We start from the raw sequence: 27687 nt of genomic DNA on the forward strand, positions 1-27687 counted from the left end.
ATAACTGCCTAATCTATAAGATCTTATGTGGAAGTCACATCATCATCTACACCAACTCATTGTATCGTAACATTTACCGATACATGCTGGAGAACAAGCTTAGGCTAGAGAAAGAACAATATATTTAATATGAATAAAAAATATGAGGCAACATTCCGCAGGGACCACGCCTGCATGGCCGAGTCATGCCATCCGATCAACTCCAATCCATTCAACCCCTTGTTCCCGCCTTCTTCATCGTTAGGTATTTCTCCGCGTTAAATTTTGAATATCTATTTTCTGAGTAGCCTCGTGTTCAGCTTTGAGGATTGTGTGATTATGGTCCAACGCCACTACAAGTTCACTGCTACTATGATAATTCAGTACCCAAGTAGTACTACGGGTTTACGTTAAGTTACACCTGTCCATGGTTCTTGTATATTTTCCCACAGTTTCAAAGAAATGCATCTACTGAACTAACAAAAAAATAGAGCTTAATTGAAAATGACCGTATCAATCCCCAACACTGTGCACAATCCATCCAACGCAGACATAATCAAACATGCAACTATGGGAAGAACAATCTGAACTCGTGGACTAATAGTTACTGACTTTTGCTAATATCTCAGTATCCGTTAACAGTAAGAAGCAGCGGTGTGCGTTGGGAAAAGAAATGTCCGAAGCCCAGCTCCAAAAACGTTTAACGTCGAGGGCAATGTTTGGAAAAGTTTGGAGTGCAGCTAATTGGAAGGTTAGGCAGCGTTTGGCAAAGAACATTGGGACAGATACTGTACAATACTGGGAAGATATCAGTCTAGTGAAGCTACATCACCTTTACAACAGCGTAAATGCTCCAAAAGGCAAACTTTTCATACTGGGAGTAACTTAGGACACAACATACCCGATGAAGGAGATTTTAATGACATACCGGTGACCATCATTTAAGTGATCCTTTCGAATTTGAGTCAGAGATGAAGAACATTGGGCGGTGAGAAATGTCGCTAGATCAGCGGACACCCAAGAACCAACCAGCATGATGGTTCATGGAGTGTCTAGGCTAGTTGTTGATAGTCAGGATGAAGCTCACAAACACGATAAGCAACAGTGGCTTTGGCTATCGCGTATCATAGGCCTTCACACCAGGATACCTCGTCCGTCAAACTTCACGAGCATTAAGTCTCCACTTCTGATTTCTGTGAACTTCAGAAATCGAGATGAATTAACTGAAGTCCATCAGGCTTGGTACGGTTAAAGCAACGACATCCTCGGTCACATTATGTGTTGTAAACGTTGACCTTGATCGGTAGCGTAACTGTAGAAAAGCCTAATTAGTTATTACTTGGTGCCGTGTAACTTCGGTCAACAACCGGCGAATTAGAACACGGGGACCACGACCCCGTAAGCAAACCACGCTACATAGGCAAAAAATTCCAGCACCCACTACACAAGGATTTGGTTAACACACTTTAGACAACAATCCGCTTAAAACCCAGAAGACAGGCACTGCTGTGAATGGATACCTCGTGACGAGACAAACCATTAAGTGCTTCAGTAGCGACGTAGGAGTTAAACTAGAAGAAACCAAAATAATGTGATGATTAGAAGTGTTTGAACTATAGTATTGAAGATGGTACAGGTATTCAGTGTTTGACAACGCTTTTACCAGTAACACCCACCAAGTGAAATCAAAAGACAGAATCGAGGAGATCAGAAGTTGTATTTGACGATCGCCAATATGTCGGAATTGTCTGATCTAGTCTGGCTAGCGATTGCAGTAGATGTTGAGCACGGCGTTCCCACACGTGATCTGCTGTGGATGCATGACCGAGCTCCTTCAGCCAGGTGAGTCCACTAAAACTAATCTGGTCAGCATCCAATGTCAAAAACTTACAGGGCTATTTATTTTGAGGATTTATTTACCGCTACAGTATGAAAAAAGAATCCCAGAAATAACGTAATCGGATCAAGAAGTGACAGGTAACCACAAACCAATGTATTATATTCAGAATTCGAAATCAAGTATTCAACAAGTACAATGGCATCATTAGTTCATTCAAACACCACATCCGCCACAGCTTAAATTGGTGTCTAGATGTCTGTTATTGATTGTACATCTTCTCAAGTTCATCCTGTGTCTGTCCGACATTGTATTGGATAAAATCTCTGTAGTATCTAGAATGTGCTCATTAGTATTGGAATTAACAAACGAAATCCGAACAGACTCACTCAGAATTGTATACAATCAGCATGTCGGTTTTGTACTGAAATCAATAATATCTACAATTTGAACTATAGACTTTTCAACACTATCCTCCCCCACGAAATAATGTTGTATCTTTATATCCCCAGTTTCTGAATGATGTGGCTCCATTTAAAACACATTTCTCAGATTGACTAGAGTAAACATTAGAAGTGTTTTTGTGATAAGGATAAACAGCATTTGATATGAAATCATCCAAGTTGTAATCAAAATCGAGTTCATGTAGTAATTGTGCTTCGGATTGAACAAGTTTCCTACCAGAAACGAATGCATTTTGAGGACAAATAATATTTGATAGAACAACAGGATTTAATTCTTCTGAAATATTTTCATGAAATTTATCAAGAATGTCATTGCAGAGTAAAGGATCATTAGAAAAATTAGCATCTATCAAAACTACATCAGGTTTTCGATCATAATTAGGTTCATTCAACATATTTCCTCCAGATATGTAAGAAATTTCGTCAGAAATAAGTGAATCATTGGGAAAAACCATATCTGGTACAATAACCTGAGAAATCTGATAAGTTGGTTGATTAGAAACTGTTGTCTCGCAAAGATTCTGAGTTTCACTTAACTCTGAACTGCTATATGAATCTACACTGTCTTTTAAAATCATTGGTAGGGATAAATGATCATTAGGAACACTGGACTTAATAGAATCAGAATTACAACAGTTAAAATTCGTCGCAGCAAGATGAACAGTGGAATTACAATCAGATTGAATATGTCCAATATAACCACATTTAAAGCACTTAGAATTACGAAATTTACATGAATTAAAAGAGTGGAACCTGCCACAGGACAAACATTAGCCAAACTTGTGCCCGTCTTCGTGAACTGCATCGCAACTCCCCAATGGATCATCTGCATAACCTTCAGTATGCGCTGGGCTGGGTTGACGTAATGCAGTGGAATATTTTATATCCTCATGAATCATTTTACGAAACCTTCTTCCTTTACCGCATTAGAAATTCGTATACTTAACATAGTCTAGCAGTAGATCCTGAAGAATTGTATAAGAAAGCGAAATGGGCCTTTTAATGAGCTATATGCTTCTTTTCCGATAAATGTGAGGAAATGTGCCACAATATTAACATCCTCATCATCTTCCTTGGTCATAGCTCAGATTTCGAATCTTTCCAAGTAATCCTCAACAGCATCAAGATATGAATTTAGATCCAACAATTCCATCACAGGCTCCATCGCGACGCCAATATGATAAATAGAAGTATTTGAGTTATATTATGAACAAAGAATCCCAAAAATTACGTAATCGGATCAAGAAGTACTTGATAACCACAAACGAATGTACTATATTTAGAATTCGAAATCAAGTTTTCAACAAGTACAATGGCATCATTAGTTCATTTAAACACCACAAATAACTACACCAAAAAGTGAACAACTAGGTTCGTCCGCACTTTGTCTCCTTAAGAGTTGTTCGTGTTTACAATGCGCTTTCTGTCGAAGTGACAATAAGCACCTCAGTAAGCAGCTTCAAGAGGAGACTTGACAAGCACGTACTCACTCATGTGTCGCCATCACCTTTTAATTCCTTCTGCATCTGATGAATGTTTCATAAACTACCACGGATATCATTTCTACATAACCGGTCAGTCGAGCTTACTGTCAAGCTTCCTAAACATTAACAATCAATTAACTTATTTGTTGTTCTTGAAACAGTAGTCCCCTATTAGCAGTCAGGTTTTTCTTTCACTCCTCCTCACATAACAATCAAACCTGCCTAGTAATAAGATAGCTGCTGGCATCCAGAAACCCTACTGCCCTAAGAAATACGTACTCATCCAAATTACATAATATCCAGATCCATAAATAACTGCGAAACTGACTACAAGTAGTGCAGTCGACTGGCTAAGAGTTCATGAAACAGTAGCATTTAGAGCAGGTAGAACCAGATGAACACAGTGAACGTATTATACTTAGAAATCGTAATCAGCGCTCAATGAAGTACGAAAGAATTATCATTTAGTACAAATACCACATATTATCAAATATCTGAAACTGTACCGAATTGATGATAATCGAGCGTGGAGGAACCGACAGTTTAACACAAGCTCGTAAGAAACATATTTTAAGTAAATTGCATTGAGGAACCAAACACTACGCAACCAAGACGATATACAGGCACTTCAGGAGGATCTGACTCGACTTCAAAATTGGGCAGACGATAACGGACTTACCTTTAACACTTCAAAGTGTAAGGTAGTCCATCTGCGACATGTCGCAGACTACAGTTATAATTTAGGAAACTCCTCTCTAGTAGTATCTCAAGTCGAAAAAGATTTAGGAGTCCTGGTGCCCTACGATTTAAAGTCTTATGCTAACTGTGACAAAAATGGCTTCCGAGCAAACCTTGCACTGGTGAAATTGAAGCGCATTTTTGGCCATTTTGACGGAAGAACTTTCCACACAATCTTCAATAGTTTTATCTGTCCCCATTTAGAGTACGGAAACATAGTATTTCCTCCCTCACTCCAAAAGGATAAGGACACCCTGGAGCGTATCCAACGGCGAGCCACGAAATCAGTTCGAGGACTCAAATTTAAACCTTACGAAGAACGCCTCCATTCACTTCACCTTTACTCATTAGAGTATAGACGTCTTAGAGGTGACCTTCTGATGACTTACAGTATTCTTAACACTTCTGGACATCTCAAACACCTACTTAAGCTTAGTTCCAATACTAATCTAAGGGGTAACACCCAAAAAACTGGAGACACAACATAGCAGAACTGACTGCAGACACAACTTCTACTCCTTAAGAGTTGTCAAATGCTGGAATTCGCTGCCGGCCGAGTTAGACCAAGCGACTTCTCAGGAGTCCTTTAAGAGGCAACTTGATCTATTCTTAAGGACTAAAGATAGTACCACACTATGATTTACTAATTTCTTTTATTCTTTAATTGTTAACATACCTAGGTTCCTGCCTGGAGGATTTGGTGATCCCCTGCTACTAGATACGGAAGCCTGTTAAGCGAAAGCTTCTTCTATTCCGTCCACAACCATTTGAACCATTTGAACTAACAACATTATCAGTATAAGTAGAAATTCGTTTGCCGAAAATCGCGATTCTTTTCAAACTTGTCCTCAATATTGAGTAGATTGACCATCTCGCTATTCACGTAAGCCTGAAGTCAGGTTTATTGTTTATCTAAGTCAGTTACTTTGAACTCTCATCCCGCATATACTAAATAACGTTCTATATTTGCAACAGACAGATGAATTCGTAAGTTTTATGCTTGTTAACCATGAATCTAGTTGTGTGCACTCGCATTTTAAAGGCTGTAAGAGAAAGACTGGGATTCAGACTAGTTGCTTGTAGAGTACTGGGTGACTTAAAACCTTCCTAGCACATGTTTTTCCAGTTTTATTGACGAATCAATTTAATCTCGAGAAGTGAGAACTAGACTTTGCTGTTCAAAAAATTCAACTCGCAGGAATGCTGAGAGTTCTTGTGAGTGTTTGAATATTTGATCGGTTTTCTTTTGCCGCAATTTGGTTATTCTTGTCATATCGTATTGTTTTCACATCAGTTAACTCTTCGAACGATAACATTCAGTACACTTCTTGAACTGATCTTATGTACGGTTAGGAAATGTTATGTGTAGTAATTCTTTTGTCTCTTACGTAAGAACGACTATTATTTCTTTGAGTTTCGCCTTACACATCTTTCCCTTCTCTTTCATTTGAAGTGGTAAACAGGCTCTGTATATCTGGCTAAAAGTGACGTTTAAGCGCCATGCCTTTTTCTTTAACTTGTCCAGTTGATTGAGTTGGCTTTTGGTGATCATTCTCATAATTATAATTTGTTATTTAGAGTGTGGCTAAAACCTTAAATATTTTTGTTTGTACGGTTTGCTCGACCACTTTATGTCAGTTTTCAGTAAATAACTTTCAGCCAAAAGATTAAATAACCATCAGGACGCAGCAAAATTTGGAATAAACATCCTCAGAATTTCCTGTTGACCACCAACCATCATCTCATCTCAACATAGTGCACGCGATGTCGAGTCACTTAGACTAGTGGCCACATTTCATCTAGGTCGATAGAATTCAGTCTGCACGAAGGAACACCTGACACACATAATGTCGGTCATTACCACAGTTTCGTCAGCTCTAGTAGGTTGTTGACTAACAAAATCATGATGTAGATATGAAACGGTCGTTTATCCTTTATCATATTTCCATGTACATCTTCCAAAAATCAAACAAAAAGAAAGTGGACATAAACATTTTACCAGTTTGGTTGGAATAACTTTACGACAAGTAACACGCACATTTGAGTTGAGATATCGCGCTATTTTATATCTTCTAGTAGAACTTTCTAGTGGTGGATGGTGATTTTATCAGTTAATTACGAAGAAGTGTCAAATTAATTCATCATGTTATGAACCGCCATCAAATGTTATAAACAAAGCGTATGTTTTTTATGTTTGCAGTGATAGTCTACCTCGGTGTGATAAGCCTTTCTATATAGAAGTGGGTCGCGTTAATCCGAAACCTCATTGTCTATACAGTAATACCTAAAAACCTCGGCATAATGACCAAACATTTGAATATTTCTTTATTAATCTTTCAAATACTATTACTTTGTATATTTATGCTTGGCTTATGGTTTGAAAACACATACGAATAAGAAATTGACTAGTTTTGTGATTTTTGCAACTCTTTTACGTAAAGCTAAGTTACTTTAGAACTGTTGAAAACCAGTAATTCCTCTGTAGTCTCTCTGAAACTACGATGAACGTGCCAAGTTACTGAAGTAAAACAAACTTAGAAGTTGCCACGACAATTAAAAGATTATGTCGTTAAGAATAACATATTACCGCTTTTTCTTTTTTAGATCCATAGCTTTTATTGAATTTATTTTGTTGGTGTTCTTTTATCCTTCAACGGAATCTTGCAAACCAGATGCTGATGGACAGTTTACTAGTCTGGAGTTGGGCAGTGCTTCTAATGTTACCGCTGTAGTTGGCAGTGATATTTACTTTATTTGTTGTGGTGGTTTACGGTGGACATATGAAGTAGAAGATGATTACACAAGTCGAGAGATTGGACCACATCCATATGCTTTTATTGGTTCAAGCAAATCACCACCCGATTTGAATTTTGATGACAATCTGTCTTCAAGTACCAGCAGTAATATGAAAGATTCTACAAACTTACAAAACACAGTGCCAACCACAGTATACACGATGCATGATGATAAAGGTCGGTTGATACTACGTATAGATAATGTTGATGTACAAGATATGGGACACTATAAGTGTCATGGTCACACCACAAGTTTAGATGCATATCTAGTGGTGGTCGACAAGAACTATCCCGAAGAACCGCAAAATAAAACATTGCCAAATGTCGGAAGTATGCTACTACACTATATGATGTTCTCGTCGGACCAACTTAATAACGTAAGTGTCCGCTAATTGTGGTGTGAAGTTGATATGGTTGTTCAGAAAATGATTATGCTGCTATACGTGTTATTTTACTTCCCAAAAGATTTGATTTAATACACGAAAAGACTAAAAAGTAACACGCTTCCACCAAATCGTTGTTATAGATTATCTCATTCAAAGAATAACAACATGCTTTCTTTGAAGGCTAAACCTTGTGTAGTTTAAATGAAAGATTATCTGAATAAATTTTTGTTTATATATATACATATATTATGTGGTAACATCGTTTGTGTGATAGTTGTTTGTACCTGATCTATACCAGGATATGTATGTTGACAACTAACGCTTCCTTGCATTACTTAGTATTGTCAGATATATAACGTTCTTATTACCGATATTAATAAATTTAATAAAGTATTTATTGAAAACCTAAGTCAGAAAGCTCTCTAAGCTTATGTTAGCTTGAGTTAATGTGGGGCGTAAGCAACATGTCAGTTTTCCAATCACGTAATGAGTATAGTATCTAACAGTTCTCTTTGTTGCACTCTATGGATATGAAAGATTGTCTTTAAAAAATAAGGGATCTTTCATAGACTGTAAATATTTTATCTCAGTTATTTTCGATTCACTACTCATGTATCGTGAAATCTCCTGGTGACATATTATGAGTCTAAGCACAAAGTATTGTGAAACGACATGAAATCGGCCGAAAGAGTTGCAAATTTTTGTGGGTCAAAGTGATTGGGACGTGTAATACATATTCCCAATCACAGCATACCTCGACTCATTATATTTCATAGAGCATAAATAAAATAGAAGAAAAGTGGAGATGGCTAAACCAAGATATGGGATCAAACTATGAAGTCATCGAATAATGAATTGAGTTGTACTGTACTGTACAGGCTACTCAGTTGGAGTCCACACAAAAACCTCTATCCACGGTTGGAGACTTTGGATGTAGCTCAGGACCGGTATTAATGACATAACTGAAATCCCTATTTGTTTTTACTTAAATGCACCGTTTTTTCTGTACCTAGTTCTTTCTACTAACGCCGATATTGCCTTGAATACTTTGTTATTCATACTCGAAATTTCACTTTACTACACCAATGCGGTATAGCAACCTTAGTTGGTACATATTTACATGTGGTTCTATGTTATTTATCACTATATGACCAACCAACAAACCTAATAATTCTAAAATTCTAACCTGACACTTGACCGTTGAAGATCAATTGATATGATCGGGTGGACACAATTTTTTATAGCCTCCGTTTACGATTCCTACTCATGAACCTTATTGATTTTCATGTATCACCACATAACTTCATCTGTAGTTGTTTACTAATTTTTTGACTTTTTAATGGCTAAGAAAACAAACAGATACTAAAGTCCATTAGTTTATTTCAGTACATTTTTTCAAAATAAGTTAAACAACGATGTTTTTCATACCTTTATTAGTAATGGCATGAATTATTTCACTTTTTATACACATGAAAGAGTTTTGATTAGTCTCAGTTGCCGTATGTACACGTGACGTGGTTATAACCATTTTTGCAGGTTTTCTCTCATGTACTGATTACGGTTAGCAGTAAAATCCCGGATGCATTTATCTTGTCTTATTTTAACTCGTCTGGAGAATGTTTCTGTGTCCAACTGCTATAAACTTAATAAAAGATATACAAGTCAGTAACTTTTTTGACTCGATTGGTCAGAGGATGATGCGTTAATATGCAAAGTGAAAAGTACTGGGTGTGAGTTTCAGTATTTAAACTTCGACACTGAGGTTCAAGTACATTCAGTTGATGGATCTCAAATTAGACAAAGCACTCATCTTGATTTCTAGCCATTATTCAACCTTAATATTCTGTTTAAACACTAAAAAATAGTATGTGAATCGAACAAAAATATCGCTATTTTGATATGGTAGAAAAACAATGTAGGTTTATAGCTACATGATTGACTATCTGGATTGATATAAAGTAGTCGAATAATAATAAACTCATAGAAAAGTAAAAAATTACAAATCCATTGTATAAGAAAGAAACAATTAATCAGTGAGAGAATTTTTTTGAAAATCAGTCACGGAATTATATCCATTGGAGAACCATTGGAATTTAGCGACTAAACAGTCATTTCATCCCATACTCGTTCACTTCGTTAGGAATATACAACCATGTTCTTATACTGGACTCAAACCCGGAACCTCAGGTCTGGAGGTAGAAGTCATACTTTTAAATCATTTTGTTGTTGTAGTTGTGAACTAGGATTAAGCGTTTGTCCAGGATCCCCTAGATTTGAAATGGAGTCTATCTTATTCTTCACAAAGCAATCAACTGAGCTTAGTTCGATTGAATGAACAATCTATAAGACAAGGTAACTTGAAATATGTCGAAGAACTCTAGTTGATATAGATCTCACGTTAATTGACACTTGTCGTCATTTAGTCTAGTAGCTACATTGTCACTTGATCGATCAGTTGTGAATGTAACTTTTCTCTATAATTCTGGAATGATATATCCCCACAGTAATAAAGTCAATTAGAGAATCATTATGGAAATAGTAAAATCATTTTAGTTTTTTTCCATCAGACATCATCAGTTCACCTCCATAGCATCACACATATAGAAGGAAGTTTATAACTTTTAGACATTCTCAAAACATGTGACGTATTTTAAGATTACTTAATAAATATTTAAAAGTTATATCTAAGCGAAGATAAATAGTGTTTAGCAGTAAAATTCAGGATGTGCATTCCATCCCATTTAGAACTCGTCAACTGAATGTATCTGCCTCTCAAAGTTGATGTTCACTCTGAGACTCGAACCCAGTACCGTTTACTTTAAACTCCATCGCATTATCCACTTAGCTACTGAGTTCTGATAGTCACTTACTTGTGCAATGAAGTTACTTTAAAATTTCACATTTTTTTTAAACATTAATAAATTGATTTTATTCTTGATTGGTCCTTGTAACTTCTAAGTGAACAATTATTCTCCAGGTATATACAAAATATATTCAATATCTAATATAAGCAACAACAACAAAAATCAATATGTTTTTGACATAGACTGTCATATAAAAAGTAAAGTAATTTACATTGTTCATGTAAAAAATAATAATAATAATAATAATAATAATAAGGCATTTGGAAATGACAAAATACTATTTATTCTCTATGAATTGTATATTGTTGTTAAGTGAATAATCCTAGTTGAAAATAAATGCTAATATAAATCACTGTTTAATTAACTAACTAACTAACTGATTTCTTAATATGACGTTACAAACCAACTTAGACCATTTGAAGAAAGAGAAAGAAAAAAAAGAAGGAAAAAAAGAAAGAAAGAAAGAGAAAGAATGTGTGTGTGTTTGTGACGTGTATTCACACATACATAATTTATACGGAAATACTACAAAATAACTAAGGTTTTCTTCATTTATCTATATACTTTATTATTCACGTTATTTTCGAGTGGATTTTTCATTCTGGTAATGGTACATTTTACTGAATGAAATTTATAAAATGATGAATGATGTTGTCTAGATCTCTACAAGTTTTACAGTATGATCATTTGCTTCTATTTATAAATTATATTTATTATTGAAAACTTTTATCTGTCTAACTAAATTACCTAAGGTAATCAATTATCGATAATATAACTTGGATCTCTATTTTATTTGATACATAATTATCTTCAGAAGGGGTTTGTGAAGAGTTTAGAAATTTTACAAAAAGGGAATCATGAGTCGATTGAAGCTAGACCATCATGGAAAACTTGGAAGCACTGGACGGCCGTTTCGTCCTAGTATGGGACTCATCAGCAGTGCGCATCCACGATCATAATTATCTTACAGTTATTATTGAAATTCAAATAATTTTAATGTTTCATTCAATATGCTTGTTGTCTAGAACTTCTTTAGTATAATCATTGAAATCAAAATGAATAAAGAATATATATAATGTTTAACAATCAAATCAAATCTATACTAGATGCTTATTCAATTCTATTCTGATTTTGACTTGAATAAGTAGGATAATATAAATGAGTTAGTTGTGAATCATTTAATGAAAAGTTCATAATGTAAAAATAAATGAATGAATGGTTATGTGTATATGCGTAAGTTTAAGTGATTAATAGCTGATGAGGTGTGGCAACTTGGACCGATACATGTATGTGCCTGGTTCTATGTTGTAACTGACTGACTGACTGACTGATTGATTGATTGATTAATAGTTGATATTAGGTATTAATTTGCCTTTTAATGGAAGTAAAAATAAGAGTGCAAATTGATAATGTTTTTTTTTAACGTCAATGTGTATGTAAACTGAGAACTATTGAATGCATAATTGTGATCATAAAATAATCAAATTGATTTCTATCACAATAACAGTGCATGTAAAATAAACAGGTTGGATAAAGATAGGGTCTAATTACTCATTAACGAACGTTTGCTAAGGGGTGACTAGCTGTTCAGGTTGCTCTGATTAGCTCCTGTTGGAAATATTTTTTTATGAATGCAAACCCTTTTTTGAAGCATTTTGTAATTATTTTTTCATATAAACTCCGTTACAGATGAAGTTTTGATTGTGAACAAGGTGATGAGGAATATTATGACTCCCCATTCGTTCACACTGTGGAAAAATACCTTTTCTTGTAGCAACTGAAGTAGAGAATGCTTTAAGAGTGGTCTTGACAATGAGAGAGCGTGATTACAGAGACAAAGGCATAACAGTTTGAGACCGGTTAGTAAGGTACTATAGGTATGCTAGCTTTATACTCCCCAGACCTTACAGCTTTCAATGGAAATCCGAGAAGTGAAATGAGGTGTCCTATTTTTTGTTCCGAACTTTTCTTACTTTCTCCTTTGATTGCATGATCTCAACATCGTTGAAGACGATCGTTGTCAAAAAACAAAACCTTACTACTGTCACAACCCGCTACATTTAGAAATCAAAATTCACCCTGGGATCATGAGTTTGCTTGTTTTATGCTTACCCCATTCCAATAAACTTGGATGGCATGCTAGGGTCTAAAATAACAAGTATTCTATCCAGTTAAGCTTGAATGAGTCTTCAAGATAGGTAATCTCAGTCACTACGTTAAGGTAGAAGCTACAATAGGGTGACTATCAACTGACAATTTATGCATAAAGACTAAAAATCAAGGGAAAGTGCGACAACTGTTAAATGCTAATTCTGATTTATCCAGTATTGTCAAGTTATGACTACCCGTGAGATGTGAATCAGGACTCAGAGACCTTCAGTTAAGTATAATATCTATAGATCACTGAGACGTGGGATCTAATGAGCCGTCATTTTTTCAACTCCAGTCAGTTTATGTCCTACTATATTACACATCCAACTTATACATAATTTCAATTATTCGAACTTAAATGTTTAATTATTACAATTGCATAACTTACTTTGAATGGGAAATGAAGAGGGACGTTTTACACCTCGAATGAATCCTATTATTGTTGGTCTAATTGTTCAGCATCCATTTTCTTTCTGGACAACACCATTAGAGCTTAATTCATGTAGAATGTATATATGTTTACTTTTATTCATCTTTTTATCTTACGTTATGGGAATTTACCCACTTTAATATTTTATACTTCAAGTACAATCCAAAGATTTATACTCGGTCCAATTTTTATGGCAAGAATTTTAATAACTTTTGTAAAACAATCATATAAATGTCTATATCATTTATTCTGGGGTATTTTTTAAAGTTTTTGTTATAATCTAGTCGAATTACCGATCGGATTTTGTTTTCAACCCTTGCTCTTTACCATATTTGTGTTTTTCATCCAACTTGTCAAGTTCAGCTATACCAACATGTTTATAACAGCTAAATATAGATAACACTAGCCGCTAGAAATTAAATTGTCACTAAAAACTAAACTCTACTATAGATGGAATATAGCTAGCAGTGAAATCCAGGACAAATGTCTTGTCCTATTTTGGGCCCTCTACCCGGATGTACCAGCATTCCAGAGTTTAATGTTCACTACAGTAGTCGAACTAAGTACCGTTCACTTCAAATGGCTTTGTGTTATTCACTTATCTACTTAGACGATACAGCCGCCTACTTGTTCGACGTGTATGAGATTTAATTCAGTTTGAAATGGTTTGAATTATCGCTTTATTGATATTTCTGACTACTAACCAAGGCTGATCAAATTTCAGTCAAAAATATCAACAGTGAGATAACTCAAACCATTTCAAAATGAATTAAAACTCTACTGTATAGCATGTATCTGATAAATGAAGTACTGAATACAACACACTTATTGTACATTGTTTATCAGTATTAAATTATTTAGAATGTCAATAAATTATTTCTTTACTAAACATCATAGGTCAAACTAATTTGTCCATTGGTTGGAAAACAAAAAGTTAAATCCTGGCTATGGCGTGAACCAGTACTACCAAGTTCAACAGAATATGCTCAATTACCACAAGGTCGACCACCAAGTCGTACTGTTACAGCTATAAAACCAGGTTTACATGAAGGTAAACATGTAGAAATTGGTTCAGATTTGTCATGGGCACGTATTGTTGATCCTTTATCACCGGAAGCCCCGATTAAATTATGGTGTCAATTTACAATGCCCTCTCCATGGGATAATAAAGTTAGTTCACTTAATGTTTATTTTATCTATCAATAAAGCTGGGGGGGTGGGTTAAGTAAGACATTTTATAACATTTTCTTATTCGTACTTACATCATGTTAATCAGTAGTAATGTTTTTATCAACCATAGTAATTGTAACCAGAAGATGCTAAATCTTATTGCGTTTAATCCATTATGGGACACTAGCTTTGATTCAAGATGTGTATGGTCAATGTAATCAACAGTTTCTAGCCACTACTATGTACTCCTCATCTTATGCACAATAAATCTACAATAGTTGCAGAAAGATGCGAACAGCTTGTTGCATATTACTGGACTTCCTCATTCTATGGATGCCAATATTGTGCATTAATCAGTGTTAACCTTGTGCGACCATAGGTGAATACTATTAAGAAGTCATAAAATGGAAGTTGAAAGAGTCGTTTATTACTTCTTGATTTTCAGTAATTCCATGACTGCTATCTATATTCCGTACACAAACTACCTTTTACCTGTACATTAGTTGTTAACTGAGATGTAATTAGTGTGAATGAGTAGCCAGCTGTTGATTTTGACAAATTCTTATCAGTAAAGGTTGAAAAGTGACTTGATATTACTGTATTTGTTATATATATATATATATATATATATATATATATATATATATATATATATATATATATATATATATATATATATATAAGTCAGGAAGATGGGTAACTAGTTATAATATTTTTCTTTACTAAATCATAAGTTGAAATTGACACTGCTTCATGCTAATAGAACTTTTTTAGAGTTAGTCGATTAGTATACTTCTGGCTGTCAGACATAAGTTAAACTGTGTCCTTTGTAACACCGATATAATGATCGACTGTATCAATATCACATATATCCTACTATACAAAATTTGAACAAGCTTCTTTATGACTGTTAAGATTTATGTAACTTTCAAGCTAAACATCCGAAATCATTAACATATCCTGCTTTAAAGTGCCTTTATTGAAGAATTTAGGTCAGCCATAAATCATGAAAAACTGACAATCACAGTTATAATGTTAGGTACTAACTTGTAACTAGTGTTCAGCCATTGTACCTGGTGAACCCATTACTTTTAAACCAGTGGATCTTAATTTAGCAATAGACCTTTCAGCTTTAGTCACCTTATAGCAAAGCATGATTTGTATTCAATTCCTTTAGTGAATCTCTGTTTTATGGTCGATTAGATCTTATGGAAAGTTGTAAGACACGAAATGTGAATTATATATTTTGCAAAGAGAGTTTAGATATCTGATCAACAATACTCTTTATTTGTTACATTTGTCTTTGTTAGAACTGTAAAATAGAATCATATCAAAGTTGATGAATAGTACATTTTATTTAAAGTGGTTTGAGTGGGACTATAATTTATGGACGACCTTTGAGCAACGCTAAAGTGACCTTCGGAATGTCCATCTACTTACTAGGGTTAAATGATGGCTATAAAGCAGTATGAAGAGTATAGATTACAATTTACAACTGATGGTTGGGGTTAGGAATTAAATATGGGGTTTTCATCACGAACTGACATCAGTTAAAATGCCAAAACGCTATTTAGACAATTGGATGAGTGAATTTCGCGCCAAAACCCAACAGCTGTCATCCTAAATCTAATTGGTTCGTCCATAAATTATAGTCTCACTGTGGTTTGCTAAGCAAAAAGAAATATATGATTGTTCTAACATATATGAGATAATTTCTTATTTTTGTCAATAGCTAATTTTAAAGTCATTTATGTAATAGATTTTACTAATACTAACTGTTCAACGAATAATCTTTATAATCAATGTGTTCAGTCATTAATAATAACTAACTACTTACGACTAAAATGCAATGTATCCACCAATTTAAGTGACTCAACTTCTTCGTAAACTTTATTTGATTGTGGTCATTTGAAAAAACGTTCACGTAACCGTTGTAAATTAATACGTACCTCATATCACATAATTAGAGCACCAATCTTCGTATTATTAACTAAACCACTAAATATTCATAAGATAACTACACTCTCTTGATCATAACGTATAAGTATGTATCTAAAGATAGATATATTCCAGGACGGAATGTATAAAAGAGTAAGCTTTCTTCCAATCTATGTAAAATACCATCAGTATATATTCATGTATATAAATATGATACATTTTGTTGTGGTCTTCATCAGAGAATCTATTAACAATAACTGAAGTGAATATGCACTACTGAGGAGTCCCATACTAGAATGAAACGGCCATCCAGTGCATCAAGGTTTTCAGTGGTGGTCTAGCTTATTAAATTTGCCACTATCTCCACAAATCCCCTTTTCTAATATTAATTGAAATATCTATAGTTATTTCATTTGAGCCAAGTAATCCTAAAAAGCAATTACTAATAAAATTACATGAGATCGTATAGAATACAAACCGATTTTGTAAACAAACAAAATGACTATTAAAGCATTCCGTAAGTAATAGTGTCAGCCAAACTTCCATATAAATTAGGCTATTTGTAAAATATGGATTTATACTTTATTTAGGACAATAATAAACCTCTTGAGATTCTATTCTATCATATTTATACACGCATATACATAAAATCTCTATTTATATACAATTGAGTGAGGAAATTCGAAGAAAAACATCTTTTCCGTTTTTTAAGGTGATTTATAGGTAGAATTCTGATAATGGGTTAGTTGGTTATTGATTATTTGTAGCAAATTTTCTAGTCATTGTTTTAAGTTATGAGTATTATTTTGCCTAACTTTTAGAATTGAATCAAATCATACTACTGAATAACTTAAAAAGTAATATAGTAAGTGAGAAGTTTACGTATTGAAAGGTAACTTCACCAAACGAATTCCCTCAATGATTCCATTCTGTATAGTGAACAAGTCAAGTTTATATATATATATATATATATATATTATATATATATATATATAGCCCCTATGGTCACGGCTTCTCACTAGAACTCCAAGAATTCCTTCAGAAAGCTAGTCACTAGTGAGCACACGGTAATTATTAGTTGAAGCCGTTGGATGCCGACTCAGTGGTTTAGAAGTTAAGCGTTCGCACGCGAGACCGAAGGTCTTGGATCCGAATCCCGCGAGCGGGGTCGTCGATACGCACTGTTGAGGATTCCCACGGTAGGACGAAATGGCCGTCCAGTGCTTCCAGGTTTTCCATGGTGGTCTAGTATCAATCGGTTCATGGTCTCAATAAAATGTAATGGTTATCACCAGAATTATTTCGAAATCGGGGTCAGGATTACAGTTCTCTATCGTCCAAGGGTATTTCCTCATACCTAAGCCAACGTTCTACGTTTTGAATGATTATACTCTCTTACTAGCAGGGAGTAAACTTAGGTTGAAGTTGAGATGATTTTAAATATTATTGGTTCAGAACATGACATTGTCCTACCTCGGTATTGAATTCGGTAAGGGACACACGGCTGGCAAGCTTCTGTTATCGTATATTTTAATTCGTTGTAGGTTTAAATTCATAAAATTATAAACTCCAACACCTCTAACTTAAAATTGCACTTAACACACATATGACAAAGACAATGTAGCAACAGATCAAAAATTAATTGGCGATATCCAAGAAATAGTAAAATGTTACAATGGTAAAAAGGTTCAACGAACGATCACGATACACGAAGTATATAAATCTAATAATCCGACTGTCTAATGGTTGTACAACAACACTGAAATGACGAAAACTGTTTAGTTAAACAACCACTGAAAACCTGGAAGGACTGGACGTCTGTTTCGTCCAAGTATGGGACTACTCGGTGGTGTGAATCCGTGATCCAGTTACTGCGGATTGAACCTAGGACCGTCAGTCATGAGAGATAGTCCTAACCTCTAGACTACCGACAGCCTAATCAGAAGGTCAATCGATGGTAATCAGAAGTGACCTAAAGAACAAGTTCATTTTATTGACGAAGAAATGGATCAATTTCCTAAGAATTAGAGTGGTATATATATATATATATATATATATATATATATGTATATATATATGAGCATTTGTGTATTTTATTCTCTTAACCTATAGACTATTGAGCTGGCTTCCAACAGTGTTAATGTCTAACTTCAAGCAATCCACTAAAAAATCATTTAAGATAGGATTTAAATATGGACTCATTACTATTTTCATTAACTTGTCTATAATATATGTTGTTAAAGACAAAATCAATAGTCAGTTGTTCATCGTAATAGTTATTCCTTGCGATTACCCCTTGAAAATCCCAATATTGATTTGTGGTAATGTTAGTTATTGATATAAAAGTCCATTTTCTCAATTAATAGTATATTGATGAATGAAGAAGTAACATTTTGAGCCATTGCTTCTTACTGAGTTGAACACGTCACGATAGCACGATTGATCCAAAGTTCAAAAGTCACCATTTCTTCTTTTTACTATGAAACAGTAAAGTGGTTAGTACAAATTTGAAAACACTTAAGTAAATTGCTCGCTAACAAAATCATCAAGCAAAATTTTAATTTGATTAATAAGATGAAATATATGAGTTTAAATGAAAGACATATGATATTTTTTTGATCTTACTTCGTTGTTCTATCGTTGATTGAGATAATTCTCATGGTATGTTACCAACTATTAAAGTTGCGAATCGATATTGGATGTTCCAAGGATAATAATCTAAAAGAATTACTTTCATAATATACAATCAATATTCACTTTATTTAATTATAAAATATATTGTACACAAATTGATATGATATTTAGGGATTCATTTTCAAGCCTTATATTAACTGAATTTTTTCTCTAATAAAATACGAACTATGTAGATCAATGAAAATTCAGATATGATTATTATCAAGTTCACCTTAACTGACTTAAAATTTCAGTGGTTGAGATCATGAGTCAATCAGAGCTATTCCGTCATGGAAAACCTGGAAGTACTGGACAGCCGTTTCGTCCTTTTGTGGAACTCCTCAACAGCGCGCATCTATGGTTCCGCCTAGCGAGATTCGAACCCAGGACCTATCAGTTTCGCGCTCGAGCACCTAACCACTAGGCCATGATCTCGACCATTAAAATTACTATAATATCCACAAAATCCCTTCCGACTTAAAATGAACAGTTATCTTTGTACTAAATCAATTTTCATACTTTTGTCCCTAATACCATTTTTCTTTTTTTTTTTTCAGGATCCAATTATTGCATACTATGAAATTGATTGGGAATTATATGAACCAATCTCACCGCAAATTTATATTCTACCAGGTGATAAAGAGTTTAACTTTGAAGAGATAAATCAAAATCTCTCAAAATCTATTCTACCTAATCAACAATTAATAAATCAAGATCAACATGCAACCATTGCTCACAGTATTAATGCACAAATTGATGAATCTATTAAATTGGCTAATTTGAAAAGCTCAAATAAATCAATATTATTAGAGAATAAACCAGCTCGTATCGCGTGTCGATTTCGTTCGATTCCATTAACTGGTATACCAAATTCACAATCAAATTCATTGAGAATACAAAATGTTTATTGGTATCGTAATGGCCAATCAGTTCATGTTCCACCATTCTATGTTGATAATTCATTAATTACTCCATATGGTTTATCAATTTTATCTGTTCGTGCCTATCCAACTATATTTAATTTTAGTCAAATTGGTGATGAGAAATCATCAACAGTAACGGCGGTTGGAAGTAGTGATAAATATAAATTACCTATTGAACATTTAACTTGTTCCGTAATAAGTCGAGTGAAAGAAACACCAATTTACAAGGTTACAACAAATGCAAGGTTGGTTTAAATTTTTCCATTTTAGTTTCTTTTCTCCAAATGCTAACATAAAGAATGGTAACCGGGTAAAATGTTACTGTAGTGAACGAGAACACCAGTGGGGACAAATAGATATATCTGAATACAAAATTACAAAATCTCTTAGTAAAATTTGAGAACCATACAGTAAATGCTTCATTTGGAAAATGTTAACCATTTGTCTCAGACTTGATTACTTCTTCGTTCCCACACCAATCATTATCTGTTTTTGTTTTCTTCTCTTCGATCTTCTTAACCTTCTGCCACCAGGCAGAACACTTTCGATTGATGATACATACTACTTATATCTGTCAACATCAGTAGCACACACCACACTACCACACTTAAAAGTATATTTAAACTTCTGTATGTAAAGCAATCAGAAGTGGAAGTTGATCAAAATCATGTTAGTACAATATACATACTTTTCTATTGTCAAACACATGGTCGAAATAAGTTATAAGACTAGTTCCTGCTCTTCAAAGGTACTTAGCAACACCAGTAAAATATGAACAAAAAAGAATTTTCACAATAGATCTTTTGATTCGTCTACAACAATAACATAACTTTTGAATACTAACGTTAAAATAGTCTATTAAAAGGTATAATTAGATTTAACCAGTCTTTATCAGAATAGGACAAAAAGTAGGTAGATTTTTGTTGTTTTAAGATCGTAGTTCAATTCAGCGCAAGAAAGTTGTAGTTTGAAAACAAATCTCCTAATAAAAACACAAATGAGCTGACATCAACAATCTTATCGACATGTCGGTATACATACCTGTCCAGGATTTTATTTATTTAATACAAAATGACTGCGGTTTTTTAGTTGAAAGGACCTGGAAAGATCTAATCGGTTTACTTTGATCAAAGTGGAATCACAGTCTATTTAATATTTTCTAAGCGAACTTGTTCATCTTGACAGTTTTGCAAGCGGTTCACACAAGTGTGATGAACAAGGAGAAAAATCTTTGGAAATTCTTAAAAATCTGTAGTCTTTTTGTTTTAATTTAAGCGTAATATATTGAATAACATCTTCTATAAGAAACTAGCCGTGATGACAGAAATGTTTTGCAGTTTTTAATGATTTCAGTAACTGAGTAGAAAGGATATCATCTTCTTTTTCTATTTTTTCATGTATTCATCGATTTAACTTTGTTTAGTACAAAAGTGGTCTACTATTAATCAAAATAGCCAACGGATTCGTGAATGAAGTTATTCGTAATTAAGAAAAGATGAGAGGAAGTCAATAAGTAGCTTACTTTAAATTATATTTATTTGTGAAAATGTGTTTTTTCATCTCCAATAAACGACTTAATTTTGGCAATTCTGTAAGTATATCTGTAACAGTTGGCTAATGACAAACCCGACTATTTTACATTGATGATGTCGATGACTACCTCTCAGATGATTAAAGCATTCATAGTGAAATGTACTCATTATTTAGAGGGGATTCTGCTAGTGTATTCACTTGTGAAGTTAAATCGATTTTCTGAAATCTCAGAATAATGTTTCTTGTAACTTAATTTCAATTCATAGGTCTGTTTATTGCCAGGATTTCTTTTTAACTATTCTTTTATATTTATTACTTAGAGCTCGAAATGATCTCATTCCTTCAGTGTTTTTTTAAACTTATGAATAATGGATGAATTGGACAAATCAGCCTTTAGAATATTTTAGGTATAAGATGGCTAGAATAAGCCCACAGAAAACCCTGTATTTTGCTTTGTGTTAATTGATACAAATCAGCAAAGTGTACCGCAAATCTTGAGGGGACTGAATATTTCCGTGAGATACAGACCCCTGTCTCCCACTTTCATATTTTGAGACGTTACCACTCAGTTGTTCAGCTGTCGACTAACCTCCTGTAGGACCGTGATATTTACAACTGATTAGTGACTGAGTACGACCAATGTCATGTTTATCTAATCATTTAGTGAGGATCGATTTGACTTCCCAAAAGAGTAATATTTATCAAAACATCTTTAAAGACATTTTACTTCTTTAGTTTCACTAAATTACTTACTTTATTCAAGAGTGGGACAAATGACCTGAAGTAACCTGGCAGATTTCTTTCAACATATAGTAGTATTATTAATTGTGTAATAATAAAAACTGATTACTACCCGATATATGTATCGAGTGTTGGTTGATAATGAAATATTTTCTCAACGTTTTTAATTAAATTATTAGTATGAATACTGTCATGAAACTTCACTAAAATTATAATCCCGAAGGAATTTTCATTAGGTCGATCGGTTTCCAATGATCTATGCTAACCTTAAATTGTTTTTATTAGATTATTTTTTCACTGAAGTATGTCACCCTCTACAGTTAGGATCTTGACATAGTTCTAAAAAATAGTTGGCACACACGTTTGAATGTAATTCGTTATTGGCTAGTATGTTCAAAATCCATTACTTTTTAAGATTAAGTTCATCGAATTGTACTTTTTAAAAGAATATTACAAGTGCTTTATACATGTCTATCATTTCTAATCAAAACCAGAGTGGGAGAATCTCAAGTCCGGTGGGATTTAATGTAATTTCATGGGTAACAATTACAACTACTCGACTGATTTAAATGAGAAGTGATAATCGTCTGTAAGCGAAGATTATCAGTTAACTCTGAACTTATATACAATATAGTGGTCTTCGAGATACGTGAAGTTCTTGAGTTCAATCCCCTATATATATGTGGTTGTAGACCAACTGATAAACAGTTCCATACTAGGACGAAGTAGCAGTTCAGTGCTAACAAGTTTCAATGATCTTTTATTTAAGTTCATAAAGTAAAATATAGAATTCAGTAATTTCCACAAATCTCCTTTACTAATAATATCAAATATTTTTCAATACAATCCACAGTGAATGTTACTATAACACTGTAAGCAAGGTTTCCTGGTGGTCATTCTATTTCAGTAGGAAATTCATCAAAATTCACTAAACCACATTATGTACCTTAATTCATTCACAACTTCTCCCCTAATTTCCTTTAGTTTTATAAGCATATATTTATGATTTAAAAGTTTAACGTACTTGAGGATGGTGATTCTCTTGATGAACACTGTTGTTGAAATACAATCTATGACAAATCAATCATTTCAATAATCCTTGATTTTACAATGAATGTTTAACTGATACCGTCTCATAATGAAATTTAACTTCGAAATATTATTGAGGAGTAAAATAAATTTATTTTACTCCAGAATATTTGCAAGTCTTGCTTGATAAAAGTTTACTAACTAAACTAATTGCATGAAATTCCTAATACATCAATGTAAATAGTTTGCGGAGATTGTTGGATTTCATAATTTTGCATCATGGTCTAACTTTCGTTATATAACCGTTGATCAACACAAAGCACTAGACAAAAGCTTCATTATAAAATCAAGCTTTTTAGCAGTATACTTAGCCAAATGTATTGAAGACCGAGCCCAATACCTTCTGGAGTTGGAAAACCCTGATTCCAAATCATTGGTGCACATGGGCTCCAGTATCCTGAGGAGACAAATGGCGTATGAACCAATTATTGGTCACCGGCTACCATGGGACAGCATCTCCTTACGTTGCTCCACTACCTTATGGATCAGACCTTTTGGTCAAAGGCTCCGGGTGTGTCCCCCTAAGAAAACCACCTGGTTCGGTTTGGGCACCCGGGCAGTATCAAATGGGATTTGTGTAGCGAATGTGTATCTAGTGCCCCCATGTACCAATATCTGTGTGTTCAAATAAATGAATGAATAAATAAATGGCAAAATAACTCTCTAATGCTCCCTAGTTATTAAGTTTTTGTTTAATGAAGCTCTCTTAGTGATGTTAACTCTTAACTGACTGATCCTTACAAACTCTTTCTCCTAATAACTTTTATCAACTTAAACAATGCCATATTATGTGCAGTCAGAAATTATTTTCAATAATTTCTGTTCACGTTTAAATAGTGAAGTGAATTTGCTAGTAGTTAACTATTCTTCATATCAAATTTATTAATTTGGAAATTTAACTTGGATTTCTTTTACATTCTTGTTATAACTTGTGGCTTGTGTGCCCTGTTAATGTATAACGTAATAATACTGACAATTAGAGAGCAGTGAATTATCGATTAGACAATGGACGAATAAAAACCCGTATGAGCAGTCTATAGTCCTTATCAGTCCTGCTTACCGCCTAGCCTAGCCAGTTAAGTCCAGAACATCAATCTCAGCATCCGCAATATGAATCATTTATTTAAAACATACTGGGTTTTATATACCAACCAGATAGACCACATCGTACCAATAAAATAAGAAACAACATTTATACAAGAATTAGCCAAATATGGCTGTGAATGTGGGATAGAATGGTAGATCGTACAAGAATAGTTCATAGGTCAAAATAAAGCTCATAATAAAAGGGACACGAATATGAATAGTTTAGTTATTTAACAATTATACGATAAAAATATACGTTTAGTATTGGTCCATAAATGGATCTCAAAAGTTACCATTTATTATGCTTTTTGAGACATAACAATCCTCTTAAATTATGTCCTTCTGTTTCTTCTTATTCAAGATGTAAAAATAGGATTTAACCAGGATCATCTTGATAAATCTAGCCAAAAATACGAAAAAAATTATGACATAAGTAAAGAGTTTTTGGTAAAACTAAACTTACTGACCTCAATAGTTTAATCCATAAAGTAAACATAATGACAAAAAATCAAACAAACTCATATTCAGAACGTTAAAAACAGATCTCTTATTTTATATATCAGTATGATTTTTATCTTTTATGATTAGAATATATAAGTTTTGCTTTGAGTTGTATAACAAAAATACTATCTTCTTAGCTAAGTCTATAAACTATTAAAAATTAGAGAAACTGATTATTTACATTGACACAGATTCAATTAATTTTTTAGTGAAGTATTTAAGCCTTGAGTATCACACTCTATCATTTGTGTAACAGATTTATGTGCCATCATAGTATTGGTCACCGACATATATGAGATTGTATCTCCTCAAGTTGCTACAATGTTTTATGGAATAAACCATCAGGTCAAAGGCTCAGGGTGTGGACCTCCTAAGAAAACCACCTACTTCGGTTTGGGCACCTGGATAGTATTACAGCCCTCACATGAATCAATGATAAATACTACTGGCCTCATTGTTATTGTGTGACGCATATGTCTTTGGTGCCCCTTTGTACCAATATTTATGTGTTTAAATAAATAAATAAATAAATATTCTTAGAATGGTTAGCTAGAGATTTGATTATTAACAAAAAGCCGATTAGGTTTCATTAAAAATATTTATATTATGTGAACAATCCCGTTACATTCGACTGTGTTTACCAATTTACTTATGTGCCTTTATGAATAAACATGTGTCAGAAGAAGTAATTATGATTTAAAAATAATGGTAGTTGAATATCTACCAGTATGACTAAGAAACAAATACAATCGAATGGCCTATTAACCAATTCAAATCAATTGTCAGTAAGAGGTTGTGGAGATTGTTGAATTTGATTGAAGTTATGAACCAATCTAAGATTTCGATAAGATTCAATAATCTCCATAACTTCTTACTGATAACTATCGTGCGCTCACTAGTGACTACTTTCTCGAGGAAATTTCTAGAGTTCTAGTTAGAAGCGGTTACCAGAAGAGCTAATCCGTGTCGGGTGTGGGACAGTTACCCGTCGAAGACAATGAAAGATGATCACGGAATGTTGTGGATCAATTGAAGTTAGACATTAGCACCATTATATCCCGACTTAGTGGTTTAGAGGTTGCGGTTTCGCACGCGAGACTGGAGGTTCTGAATTCGATTCCTTTTTAGTGGGGTTTCGTGGATAGACCTAATGAGGAGTCCCACACTAGGAAGAAACAGCCGTTCCATGCCTTCATGTTTTCAAAGGTTGTTTAACACTGATCGGTTCATGATTCTAGTGACAACATATCTGATTAGATTACGAATGATGATTCAGCGATAGAAATTAATGTCACAAAACAATCAATATTCTTTTATTTTCGTCTATCATTTTATTAAGGATATGACTTTTATCTTTTCATTGAATTGAAACATTGTTTGATAATGCTTTCTAAAAATAAAAGTGTAATCACAACCTGAATAGCTCAATGATAGCGACTTGGACCATGAAGCTGGTTGATTAAAGTTTGAACCCCCCAAGAAGCACCAATTCTTTCAAGACTACAGTTGCACGCTGCTAACCAAAGCCAACTAGCAAAAAACCTAGGTTTAAGGCTTCGTCCCGACAAATTTGTTAATGAAGGCAGGATGGAACTTGATATCAGATAAAAATGTTAAATGTTCAGAACTTATTCTTTTTAGTTGAGTAATATGTGACTGATATTGTCTAAAATAAGAAATATAGTTGAAGATAATATCCTTTCTACAGGATCTGAAGTTTTACAGATTCGGTTCAATGTTAGCATGTAAATTCTCAGTGTTACATTAAAATTATATTGCAGAAGAACAGTTGTCCCGTTTCTTTTAATCTAAATTTCATTTTTGGTCCTTTTGTTTCTCTCTGTTCAACCGTTGTGATATTTAGTTGAAAAGGTTTTGTGGAGTTTGTTTTATTCCGACAGTTATGTTCCTCACAGATTGATCTCAGTTCGGATAATAACTGAAATCTGGGGGCATTGGACAACTGTCTCTGCTTAGTGTGCGATTCCTCTCCAGTCCAGAGCCATAACCGACCCATGGAATGAACTCAATATTTTCGGTGTCGGGACAAAAGCGTAATCATCAGGACGACTGGGTCGACCTTCAATGGTATACATTTCCAACTTCAATCCTTTTATGATATAGCGTGGCAATGACCCAATGCAATTAGGAGTAACTATTTCAATCCAACATGCCTGAGCTCCACAAAAATGTAGATTCTCTCTTAGGTACACCTTAAATGAAGTTACTAGTGAGCCGAAGATTACGGTTTATTTGAAGGAATTTAATGGAGACTGGTTTGGTTTGTAGGTGGTGTCATGCGTGTCCACTACTGTAGAGTGTTAAAAGCTGTTCAGTGCTCCCTTGTTTTCAATGGTACCTCAACAAAAATCAGTCTGTGACAAATACAATTTATTATATATAATATTAATAATACTAATATGACGACATCATCAATAATAATATTTAACTCTTTTTTTCCCTTGATTTTTTTCCTCAATTCATATCACAGTCTACAAACTGAAATCATTCTTGTTCCACGTATAATACATACAGAGTTATTATCAGCTGAAAGAAGTTTAGAAGATGCAATTAAATTGACCTGTACAGCTATAGCGAATGGACCACCAAATATGCGTATTGATTTTGCTTCAACAGATCAACCATCTACAAATAATGGTCCGACTCAATGGGAATCATTAAAATCACGATATGGATTAAATATAAGACCAAGACAAGTTGATCCAACTAATCCATTAATACATCGTCTCGTAATTGATATTTCTGGTAAGAAGCTTCTATGTGTTGTGATAAATTATGAGGCTTGACACTCACATATACGTAAACGTGGTTATGTAGTGATGTTTTGTATTTATTTGGTGTCTTATAGTATCCTAACTAGTTAAGGTGAATAAGACCTATGACG

General features: G+C 33.9%; 1 protein-coding gene across 1 annotated transcript in view; it reads left to right on the forward strand.

Annotated features, from left to right (window-relative positions):
* Window positions 1–5440: 5440 nt before the first annotated feature.
* Window positions 5441–27687, forward strand: part of MS3_00009067 (uncharacterized protein) — a 50482-nt gene continuing 28235 nt past the window's right edge. Inside the window, exons 1-5 of the mRNA XM_051217405.1 lie at window positions 5441–5489; window positions 7107–7674; window positions 14026–14298; window positions 19467–20077; window positions 27274–27548. Coding sequence (XP_051064801.1) covers window positions 5482–5489; window positions 7107–7674; window positions 14026–14298; window positions 19467–20077; window positions 27274–27548 — 1735 coding nt within the window. The 5' untranslated portion in view covers window positions 5441–5481. The remainder of the gene's footprint in view (window positions 5490–7106; window positions 7675–14025; window positions 14299–19466; window positions 20078–27273; window positions 27549–27687) is intronic.

This window comes from Schistosoma haematobium, chromosome 5 (genome assembly GCF_000699445.3).
Source record: "Schistosoma haematobium chromosome 5, whole genome shotgun sequence".
NCBI lineage: Eukaryota > Metazoa > Platyhelminthes > Trematoda > Strigeidida > Schistosomatidae > Schistosoma > Schistosoma haematobium.